The sequence below is a fragment of the Engraulis encrasicolus genome, chromosome 23 (assembly GCF_034702125.1).
Source record: "Engraulis encrasicolus isolate BLACKSEA-1 chromosome 23, IST_EnEncr_1.0, whole genome shotgun sequence".
Taxonomy (NCBI): Eukaryota; Metazoa; Chordata; class Actinopteri; order Clupeiformes; family Engraulidae; genus Engraulis; species Engraulis encrasicolus.
The window spans coordinates 27,217,621-27,230,120 of NC_085879.1; the positions used below are offsets into that span (position 1 = coordinate 27,217,621).

A 12,500-nucleotide genomic window follows, 5' to 3' on the forward strand; every position below is an offset into this window, starting at 1 on the left:
ACCCGGATGGCCGGTCAAACGTATAGTAGTAGTATACTGTTTGCACAGTTAGTATATAATTAACTCTTTATTCGGCAGCCAGTGTTGGCAAATTAGCGACTTTGTCACTAGACTTAGGTGCTGTTTCCACGTAGCTGGACATTTTTATATGTGGATATTTTTTTCTCCTGGTTGCATTGGTTTTGCATTGGTTTTAGCCTTCCGTTTCCACGTAGCAGATATTTAAAATCCAGGTATAAAAAGCAGGAGAAAAAAATATCCTATTTAGGGGGCTGAAACGCATTTGTTGATTTATTATTAACCACATGTTGCATTTACACCTAAACAGGGGGAAAACATATCCTGCTACGTGGAAACAGCACCTTAGCGACCTTTTGTCGTCCCTGGCGACTAAAAACTAGTGACTTAAGCGACTTTTAGGTGAATCTGGCGACTTTCAAAAACGTGCCATGTCAGTGACAAAATCATCATTTTTCAACAAAATTGTAACTCTGCGTCACCATCAGAAGCATTTCCCACGGTTAAGCAGGGCTGCACATTAGCTCTGACCTCCAAAAAGTAGCTATCACTGCCCATTTGTATTATGAACGTAGGTATGTGGGCATGTTTTCTAGAGATCATTGTGCCGTGCGTGACGCTGTGACGTCACACATAACGTCACAACGTCATCTAACGACTTTTCAGCTAGCCAAAAGCGACTTTGGCTGATTTTTTTTTAGGGTTCTTGTAACGTTTTTTGTGTTTTTCAGTAACAATACAGTCTATCTATCCCATTAGTTCCAATGGACTAAATGTGTTAGAGTACTTACACCCTGGATTTACTTGTACTTTTACTTTTGAAACCTCTGATAGAGAGAGGGAGACATATAGACAAAGAGGGAGAGGTAGAAAGAGGGGTAGTAGCACTCAGAGAGAATGGGAGGGGTAGAAGAGGGAGAGAGATAGAGAGGATAGAAGGATAGAACGTATAGAAGGATGGATGGAAAGGCAAAATCAGATCATGGTGCCAAATGAATGTCCCCTCTCAGCACTTGGACTCTGAGGTAACAGGATTACACATTTGGATATCAAGGTCAGTGGGAAACGCAAAGTGCTGAGATACCTCCAGAACCGCAAGCACGCAGGCAGGCACAGACGCACGCACGTACGGCATAAAAATAATTACAAACTACACTACTGACACACATTCAGAGCTTTTAAGTCCAGCATTAGGCTCGAACACACACACACACACACACACACACACACACACACACACACACACACACACATATGCACACACACACGCCCACACACACACTCACACATTAATTACGAGTCACGACACACTCGCAAAGTGGACAGGAGAGAACAACTGAGACGTCAAGTGCAGATTACAGATTACCACCACAGTGTCACCTCTTTTCATTCATGCAGAGAGATAAAGCGGGCCATGACGGTGGGATTAGAGAGACTAGAGATTACCAAAGACAACAAAGCCCTCCATAATGGCACTGGCTATTATATAATGTAAGAATAGAAAATAGCGCACAGACACACAGGCACCATTTTTAGTTTTTACCAGAAACAACAACATGACGAAGGTAAAACGCTGTTGCTGATTTGTGGGGAATGGAATTTTGTGCTCACAAAGGCTTTTTGGCTTTCCATTTATCATATGGATAGATTACCGAACACACACACACACACACACACACACACACACACACACACACACACACACACACACACACACACACACAGACACACACACTGATTGTTTCTCAACGACAAGCAACTCTTCTTGATAGGCTTTTGGTTTGTGCATAATTGATATGTACTGTACAACACATACACTATATGTATGTACTGTACGCAACCATAAAATCATATGAACACACGCATAACCATAAATAAACATATGCATAATAGATATACTGTATGCACATGCCTGAGTGCACAATGCATACTCCACTCCCCCCCCACACACACACACACACTGTACACCCCCACACTAATGTCTATCTATATCTATAAATGCAAGGAACATCTGTCTGGCACTCTGTCACCCAGTCTGTGCCACACAGCGGTCTCTTAAAACATTCGCTCTACTTAGCTAAGCTTTGTTGTCCCGCTAACAGTGCAGTGCACTCCCAAGTTTTACATTACATTACACTACTACACTTAGCTGATGCTTTTATCCAAAGGATATTTGTTATAGTCCACGGAACACTGTGAGGCTGGGTGCCTTGGTTATGGATCGAGGATGATGTGAGATTCGAGCCTGCACCCTTCTGGTTTTACGACCAAATTACCTCACCATTGTGCCACAGTTGCCCCACCTTGACCCAACTGCCTTTTGTCTATGTGACTTTGGTCGCCATTAAAGGAGAACTTCTGCCAATTTCAATATGCTGTTGTATTGCTGACGCCACTCTTGACTTGTCAGTACCCGGTGATGCTGCATTTTTCGAGTCAGCCCTTTCCAAGATCTGAGCTATTTTAGTGGGGGCAGATTTTGTTTACATTCAGCATTTTCTTAACATAGGTCTACTGCAACTATTATCCTTAAAGGTATCGCTGTTAGTTGTCTGCTGATGGTGCATAAACTTTTGGATGTTATTGTGAATAAATCAAGATGTTTTTTTTAAATGTAAACATACACCTGCCCACAATACAATCACCAGGATCTTGGAAAAGGCTGAAAAAAAACATTATCAGGTAGTGTGAGCATTTCAACTGCATGTTGAAATTGGCAGAAGTTACCCTTTAAGGCCCACTGAAACACTACATATGACACAGTCATGGAAACGTGTCGAGTGTTGTAACCATTGATTTCCTATGTAATTTGACACGAAATCGAAGAGGTCAATTTACGCAGCAATTTAACTGATCGAAAACTACTGGAAAATTAACATGTCACACGATAAAGATGGATGGAGGTATGAAAGTGTTGACAGTAGTACATATGCACAGAAATACATATATGTCGATAGTACTTGACCAGACATAATCATTGTTATAACTACCATAGAGGACACAGTCCAAAATGCATGGCTGCTGAGCATAGACATTTGCCACAGATTCTCAGTGGGATTGAGGACTGGACTTTGAGCGTGCCATTCCAGTATGATGGTTTTAGTGTCCTTGAAGAATCTCTGAACTAATTTAAATGTTTACTTTGGATTACAATGTTGTTGGGGCACCCAGTAATCCAGATCCAGACCCAGACTCCCTGTGTCTGAGGCTGAATAACAGTCTAAAAACTTTATGCCCCCACCACTATGTGTAACTGTGGAAACTGCTTAGTCTCATTAGACCATCAAACACTCTGGAGCGCATCCTCAAGGCAGCGAGGCATGAAAACTAACTGAAGAGTTTAAACGAAGAAATGTACAGAATACAGTATAAGTATTTGACCTCTGTATTTCAGAATGTTGCGTTATGGCCCTGGACATAATATGGGCCTTTAGTCACCCTCTCTCACATAAACATGAGTGCATTACACTTTACATTACATTTCATCACACTTAGCTGACGCTTTAAGCCAAATTGACCTATCATTATTTACAGGGTTTTTTCCGTTACAGTCCCTGAAGCATTGTGGCATTAGGTGCCTTGCTCAAGGGCATGTCAGCCATGGATGGAGGTGTGGGGAATAGATAAGGGTGCAATTCAAACCTTCAACTCTCTGATCTTACAGTAAGACCACCTCTGTAACCAGTAGGCCACGGCTGCCCATTGTGTTGACGGTCTTTGTCTTTACACGTTAGCCTGTTTTAAATCATGGAGCACAGTGGAGTAATAACAATCATGGCCGTAACTACCATTGAGGACACAGAGGTCATGTCCTCTGTATTTTATTTCAGTATTGTAAAATGTATCTACGATGAAAAACGATATATATGATCAACAGTGATAAATTCAGTCTGTATACGCCACCTGCATTTATCCTCAAGGCGTGATTTAATGAAAACACATTTAAGAGTTTGACTGAAGTGTTTGAAGCATTCTAAATGTACAGTATGCAGTACAGCATGCAGTATTTGACCTCTGTATTTGAAAATGTCTGGTTACGGCCCTGATAACAATTAGACTTTGTTTCACCGCCTCAGCATTGTCAGGCTTCATTTACACTTGCAGACAAAGACGGCAGCAAGAATCTCTCCACGCCATTTACAAAACTCCCTCCCCATCATCATTAGCATTAGCCAGCCAGATAGCAACAATTACTAACAGAGAAGATGGGGGGAGGGGAGAGGAAGATAGAACGAAAAAGAAGAATGAAAAGGGGATGATGTAAGATGTGAGACAGGGAGAGAGGAGACATAACGGAAAAAAGATATGAGACTGATCTAAGTGGAGAGTTTGTGGAGCAATTGGGTGAGAGTGTGCAGTGGAAAGAGTGCGAAAAATGGGGGTTGGTGAATACAGAATAGGGCCAAGTGTGTGTGTGTGTGTGTGTGTGTGTGTGTGTGTGTGTGTGTGTGTGTGTGTGTGTGTGTGTGTGTGTGTGTGTGTGTGTGTGTGTGTGTGTGTGTGTGTGTGTGTGTGTGTGTGTGTGTGTGTGCGCGCGTGAGTGTGTGTGTGTGTGTGTGTGAGAGAGAGAGTCCGAGAATACTCTTGGCCAGCAATGCGATGGTCTGATGGGCTCCATTAGACTCATAACAAGCTGAATTATGACAGGAGGGAAGAGGTCAAAACGGAAGAGACAGAGAGAGGGATGAGTTAAGGGAAGAGGGACAGTGGACCGATAGCCAAAAAAGAAGGCAAGAAAGAGAGAGAGAGATTGGCAGGGACAGGCAGTGATGTTGTGCCCAGATGAAGAGCGAGAGAGAGAGAGAGAGAGAGAGAGAGAGAGATAGACAGAGAGAGAGAGATAGACAGAGAGAGAGAGAGAGAGAGAGAGAGAGAGAGAGAGATAGACAAGCAGAGTGATGGTGTGTCCAGATGCCAGCAGCCTCCCTTGGGCACAGCTGCCAAGCCTTACACCCAGCAACAGCACAGTCCACTCCTCCTCTCCAACCGCACAGTCCACTCCTCCTCCCCAACAACACAGTCCACTCCTCCTCCCCTACAACACAGTCCACACCTCCTCCCCTACAATACAGTCCACACCTCCTCCTCCTTAGCAGCACAGTCCACTCCTCCTCCTCCTCAACACAGTCCACACCTCCTCCTCCTCAACACAGTCCACACCTCCTCCTCCCCAACAGCAGTCCACACCTCCTCAGCATCAGCATCTGCACAGTCCACTCCTCCTCCACTACAGCACAGTCCACACCTCCTCGACAGCATAACCCACACCTCCTGCCCAACAGCACAGTCCACACCTACTCCCCACAGTCCACTCCTCCTCCCCAACAGCACAGTCCACACCTCCTCCTCAGCAGCACAGCTCACACCTCCTCCTCCCCAACCACACAGTCCACACCTCCTCCCCAACCACACAGTCCACACCCCCTCCACTACAGCATAGTCCACACCTCCTCAGCAACAGCATCTTCACAGTCCACACCTTCCTCAGCAACTCTCCTACCCATCTCTCCTCCTCTTCATCGCTCCTCATCTCTCCTCCTCTTCCTACCCCTCTTCATCGCTCCTCATCTCTCCTCCTCTTCCTCCTCCTCTTCCTACCCCTCTTCATCACTCCTCATATCTCCTCCTCTTCCTACCCCTCTTCGTCGCTTTCTTCATCCCTTCATCACTGTCTTTCATCGCTCCCCATCTGTCCTTCTCCTCATCTCTCCGAGTCCTCCTCATCTCTCCTCCTCCTCTTACCCCTCTTCATCACTACCCATCTCTCCCTCTCCCCATCTCTCCTTCTCCTCATCTCTCCTCCTCCTCCTTTTCAAGCTTCACCTTCTCTTCACCCTCCTACCCAATTAGCATAGGTACATACAGTGCGAAAAAAGGGGGTATAACAGTATGTATGTACTAGCTACTTACACTATGCCTTAGGGTTATTGTAAGCAGGGCCATAGACAGCTTTGGCTGGGCCCGGGACGAACTCAAATGAATGCCACCCCCCACCCAATACAATGTAATGGTTTGACTCCTGACCCGCCAGGTTGGTTGGGGGGAGTAATTAACCAGTGCTCTCCCCATCCTCCTCCATGACTGAGGTACCCTGAGCATGGTATACCATCCTGCCATACTGCTCCCTTGGGGGCGCCATTGGGGGCTGCCCCCTTGTACGGGTGAGGCATAAATGCAATTTCGTTGTGTGCAGTGTACTGCAGTGTTTACTTTTGTGCAGTGTGTGCTGTGGAGTGCTGTATCACAATGACATGGGAGTTCACACAATTTATTATATGGTGTGACGTCATCGGTCGAATGCTCCATTCATTTCAACGGGGCTCCCCAACGTTCGCACGTCTGTTATTTTTCGATAACGGACGGGTTGGTCTATAACAGACCGCTGTCAATGGCAACAAGACTTTTCACTGCTAAAGCGACTTTTCAACAAGACTCTAATCAGCTGCTGTGATAGACTACACCTGTTGTCCTGGCTACCTAGCTGTTGCCTAGCGGTGTTCCACAACGGCACTGTTTTGTTTTGCGCAGCAACAATCTTAACATTAAATAGGCCTAAAGAAATGTCCCCGCCATGTGTGAACCATTTAAGTATATCCATATAATAAGCGGGTTAACTTTCGGCGAGTCGGTCGCTTTGTGGAATAGCAGCACTTCAGAGAGAACAAGACCCCTCCGCTCCGCGTCGGGGTCTAAAGATTCTCTCTGTCGTGCTGCTATTCCACGGTAGCGACCTTCTCGCCGAACGTTAACCCTTACGTAACAAGGACCCAATTCTGGGTTGCCCCTCTCCCAGGGCCCTTGACAACTGACTTATTTGTCCCCACTCTGTCAGCTTCCCTGATGGAGAGGCATTATGTATACACTGTAAGCCTATCCTTTTACATATTGTTACATGCTGTTGAAAAAGATAGATACATGCAAGCAGGGCTCTAATTGACTGTAACACCAACCAACCGGCCAAATGCTGGTGAAATTCCAGTTTGGCTGGTAGAAAAGACCAATTTACTAGCCACTTTGACCCATTAGTGAGTGTGTGTTTGGTTAGTGAGATTGACAACTAGACTTTTTTGACTGGTGGTGAAAACAGTTAATTTAGGGCCCTGAATGCAGGTAACACAAACACAGTACAAAAACTTTTTTTGTTCATGATATCGACTTGAGCACGCTCATGACATATGTTATATAAGACTGTAGCGTTGAAATATGGAAGTTGCATTCAGGGGGTCCACACATCACTGCCAATGCCATTTTCCCATTGATTCCACTTCACCACTTCTCAATGCATTTGGATGTCCACAAAAGGATTAGTTCATCTTGGATTTTGTGTCATTTTTGTTCATTAGCCATGTTTCCTGAGCCATGTGTGTGTGCGTGTGTGCGTCCGTGCGTGCTTGCGTGCGTGCGTGCATGCGTGTGTGAAAGAGAGAGAGATCCCTTCATGAGCCAAGTGTGTGTGCCCTCATGTGTGTCCACATGTGCCTGTGTGTGTGCGTGTGCGTGGATGTCTGGTGCATGTATGCTCTACAAGCATGTGTGTGCATATGTTTGTCACATGATGCCTGTAAGGTGTTTTGTGTTGGCCCTTCATGCATTCAGGCTGTGGTCTGTGGTGGTCAGCTGTAATTCTGTCCTCTCAGCTCAGACAAGCAAACAAAGACTGGAATGTGTGTGTGTGTGTGTGTGTGTGTGTGTGTGTGTGTGTGTGTGTGTGTGTGTGTGTGTGTGTGTGTGTGTGTGTGTGTGTGTGTGTGTGTGTGAGTGTGTGTGTGTGTGTGTGTGTGTGTGTGTGTGTGTGTTTGGGAGGCATGTCTAAGCCATGAAAATCAGGCTTATCAAACCGCCACTCATCCACACACACACGCACACACACACATGCATGCACATACACACACAAAACAAATACATGGAAACCACGTGTATTTCTGTATATGAATTCAACAACACTCATGCACGCCTTGTGGTAATTTGCAATATAAATATTTTGACAACGGGCACACAGGCACATGGGCAGACACACACACACACACACACACACACACACACACACACACACACACACACACACACACACACACACACACACACACACACACACACACACACACACACACACACACTGAGCACATTATACATTGTGTGAGTCACCACTCCCCAAAGCAGCCATCCAAGCAGCGTCCATTTCTTTGAACAATACAAATTTGCACTCTCTGGTCTTATAATAGAAGTTTCAGGGCACCGCTGACAGCTTTGCCCGTGCCGAGAACGAAGTCATGTGAATCTTCCTCCCCCTCACCCAGTGATTCTCAAAGTGTGGTCCGGGGACCACTTGTGGTCCGGGACAGAGCTCAGGTGATCCGCGAGCGGATTTCTACATTTCCAAGACAAGCTAGCTGTATGCTCTATTTGTAACATTATTACAAGTCTTATTTTCACCACAATGAGACAGGCGTGTAATGGGAAAAAAGTAAGTGGTCTGTATCCAAAATAGCAGTGTCAAATTAGCACATGTCAACTGTCAATTCATTTGACAGGTGGTCCTTGAAGATATTTGGGGGGACAAAGTGGTCCTCGGTCTGAAAAAGTTTGAGAAACTGCCCTCACCCAATACATACAGTACAATGTAATGAGGACCCAATTCTGGGACCCATTTCCTCCCTCTCTCCCTGGGCCCGGGACAACTGATCCCTTTGTACCCCCAGCCCCGGCTGTTTCCCTGACCTCTGGTTCAGGGCTTTGGCCGTGTCAAACAGAATCATCTTAAACTCCCCCCTCACCCACTGTAACAAGGACCCAATTCTGGGCACCCCGCCTGGCTCCCTGGGCCCGGGAAAACTGATCTGTTTGTCCCCCCTCCTGTCCGTTTCCCTGGGCGCTGAGTCGATGTGCTTCACAGCTGTCCCTCACATACGCCAGGGCACGGCCGAACGCCTGCCTGTGCATCAGGCTCTCCAGCCATGCGGATACACTGTCACAATGGGGCAGCACATAGCCTATCATCTGTCTCCTTGCCTTTGTGATGGCCATGCTTATTCGTTTCTTCTTTCTTTCTTCCTTTCTTTCTTTCTTTCTTTCTTTCTTTCTTTCTTTCTCTTTTTTTTTCTTCCATATCTGGCTCCTTTTTCGCTCTCTCGTCGTGCCACTGATACTGTATGTCATCTGCCTCCTTGCCTTTCTGATGCTTATTCCCTCTTTCTTTCTTTCTTTCTTTCTTTCTTTCTTTCTTTCTTTCTTTCTTTCTTTCTTTCTTTCTTTCTCTCTTCTTCCATTTATGCCTCCTGATTTCACTCTGTCAGTCATTCCTCTGATATTTGTCATATTGTATGGCCTCTTGCCATATCTCCCATCAAAACCAGTAAAAACACCAGTGTTTATTTAACCCCTTAGCGCAGAGCCTATGTTATAACCTTACTGTCACCAAAATTGTAATGGCTATGTCCTAATCTGTTCTCTCATAGCAATGCTGTTATGATGTAGTTGAGTATTTTCAGCAAATAGTGAATAGGCCAGCCGGCGACCCCATCTGCAGTAAGAGGCTACGTCTTCACAAGTTGAAATTAACTAGAACATACACCGTACTGGCAGCTTTGGTGTAATGGTTAGGGACTTGCACTGTATACATCAAAGGGTTGTAGGGTCGAATCCCACCCTCATCTCTCCCTACACCTCCATCCATGGCTGAAGTGCTCTGGGTTGAGGCATCTAACTCAATATTTCCACAAGCACTGTAACCAAATACTCCAAAATCAACTGTAAGTTGCCTTGAAAAAAAATATCAGCTAAGAGAATTGTAATGTAATGCAATTACAATAACAATTAGCATAACATTAGTTCCCACTCAAAATTGTGTCAATTGCTGGATTTTACAGTGACTTTTGACTCCATTGGATTAATTTGACTCTCCACGATGTTGTTAATACTCGATTAGTATCTGGATTTCTAAGTTTACTCTGAGATATTGACATCCCATTTTCTGCTGCGTAATCAGAGACGGTTGGAAATGCGTGCAAGGGGAGGAAACAAGTAGATCAAAATCAGTATTCTATTTTTCACCGGCATATCGTTGTACAGATCTTCAGATCCCATTGACATATTGATTGCTGTGATGTACTGTTACACCAGTGGTTCTCCAGCCTTTTGGAACAAACGCCCCCTTGACCTCATCATAAGCCTGGCAACGTCTAGCCTGGCAACGCCATCACATGTACTCCACCCAAAGATTTTGGCTCTGCACCTAGTCTTGCGAAACCCTCTTAGCTCGGTTCGCTCACTGTTTAGCCAATCGGCAAACAGTTGAGAGTGGTGACGCAGAACTCAACCACGAAGTCCGTTACTGATTGGTTAAGGTAACACTATTTACACTTTTATTTTGTTATTTGTATGCTTTTTGCGACACTATATCGCACCAGTCATACTAATAAAGCACAATATGGATTTTAATTTGAATTCGGAACTCCAATGAATTAAAATGGCAGAGTATGATCAGACCATCTCCCACCCTCCACAGAGACGGATTCCTCTTAGCTTTCGTCAGACAGTCGGCTTTCGCCCAGGCTAGGCAACGTCCCCCTTGGGATAAAAACCTAGACTAGTGCCCCCCCCATTTGCAACTGAGCCCCCCCCCCCCCCCTCTCAGCTGTCTCCTCACTGCCATCCAAAAGCTCCCTAATGCTTCCCCCATTTACAAACACTATGATAGACATTGGCTGCTAGCTTGCTACAGGCTATTGTATGTGAGAATCAGTCATGAGGTCTGCTTTCACCATGGCGTGTGCTCACAAACATTGATATTCATGTGTCATGTCTTTCTTCAGCACCATGTCTGTTTATTTCTTTTGCTTCTCTCACAGCGTTGTTTGACACTTCAATGTGCTTAAACGTGTTTTTGCACATTTCCTTCTTTTTCTTTCTGTCTTTTATCATTTCCTTTCATTCTTTTTTCCCTTTCTTTCTTTCTTTCTTTCTTTCTTTCTTTCTTTCTTTCTTTCTTTCTTTTCTATTTTGACTTGATGATGACTTGAGTTGATGGCTATGAACTTATGTGGCTAACATTATGTGGGGTGACAGGATGCACTTATGTGGTCATGATACTGACAGAGAGAGAGTACATTTAGATCAGCCCTCGGGTTATAGTATACTCAGCCTGAGCTAAGGAAACATCTTCATCTGATAATTTCAGCTTCATGTTCATTGTTTTTCTTCTACCAGATTGATTGCTATGATGTTGTACTGACATTGGCTGCAGGCTTGGTACAGGCTACATGAAAATATGTCTGATATGCATGTGTCATCTGTATTTGTTCAAGATTTCCCTTTTTTCTGTTGTTTCTTTTGCTTGGCACTTGTTTCTCTCTCTCTCTCTCTCTCTCTCTCTCTCTCTCTCTCTCTCTCTCTCTCTCTCTCTCTCTCTCTCTCTCTCTCTCTCATCTTTCCTTCTTTCTTTGTTTCTTTCTTTATAACTTTCTTACTAGCTCTTCTCCAACTAAATTATAAATTTCATGACAATGCTCATAACACTTTCTTTCTTTCTTTCTTTCTTTCTTTCTTTCTTTCTTTCTTTCTTTCTTTCTTTCTTTCTGAGTTGATGTCGACTTCAGTTGATGGCTATGATCTTATGTGGATAATATAATGTGGTGCTACAGTACTATGTGCTTATGGGGTCATGATACTGACAGAGAGTACATTTAGATCAGCCCTGGGGTTATAGCACTCAGCCTGAGCTAAGGAAACGTCTCAATCTGATCATAGTTCAGCTTCATGTTCACCACAATTCTGCTATTATATAATACATCAATATGCTAATGTGAAATACAAACTGAATGAATTTCCTCACAAGTCACCCTGTAAAGATTCAATAATCCGGGCGTAAATAATCGTGTACTAATGTTTTAAACCCACGAGCCAAATATCTGTAGCCTATCCCTAAGGCAACGCCAAGATAGACATCTCTAATCCATGTAACATGCTGTCAGTGGATATCTACGCACCTACCCACATCCATAGTATCCATCCCATATCCTAGGATCAACATTTCTAATCCGAGTAGCATGTTGCCCATGGATATCAACACACATCTATAAACATCCACGGTAAACATCTACAGATGGAGGTGCAGCGAAATACGTGCCAGACAGGCTTGATTCAAAATCCTGATCTCTTTCGCATGCAGCTGCCATAGCTCCTCCTTCATCCTAGTCACAGTCAGTCAGTCAGTGAGACACAGCCCCAGTTATAAATTAGCTGTTACCAAAATAGCAATGACCTAGTCGTAATGTATTACTTAGTGGTGTAGTAACATTGTTTTAGTGACTATTACAGTGTTCCACTGGTTATTAACCTTGCACCAATGTAACACAGAGAAAGTTTTGTCAAAGTCTGTCAGAGACTGACTGCAGTGTCAGCGCTGTGTTTGACCAACGTGGTGCATCTGTCTTTGATGAGGTCTCACAACAGTGCCATGGTGAACCTGTAATTAGCACAAATAC

General features: G+C 44.5%; 1 protein-coding gene across 1 annotated transcript in view; it reads right to left on the reverse strand.

Annotated features, from left to right (window-relative positions):
• LOC134439958 (neuronal acetylcholine receptor subunit alpha-7-like) overlaps positions 1-8,774 on the reverse strand; it is a 117,251-nt gene extending 108,477 nt beyond the window's left edge. The window contains exons 1-3 of the mRNA XM_063189886.1: positions 8,712-8,774; positions 5,179-5,289; positions 1,032-1,038 (exon numbers count right to left, since the gene is read on the reverse strand). Coding sequence (XP_063045956.1) covers positions 1,032-1,038; positions 5,179-5,289; positions 8,712-8,774 — 181 coding nt within the window. The remainder of the gene's footprint in view (positions 1-1,031; positions 1,039-5,178; positions 5,290-8,711) is intronic.
• Positions 8,775-12,500: the final 3,726 nt, after the last annotated feature.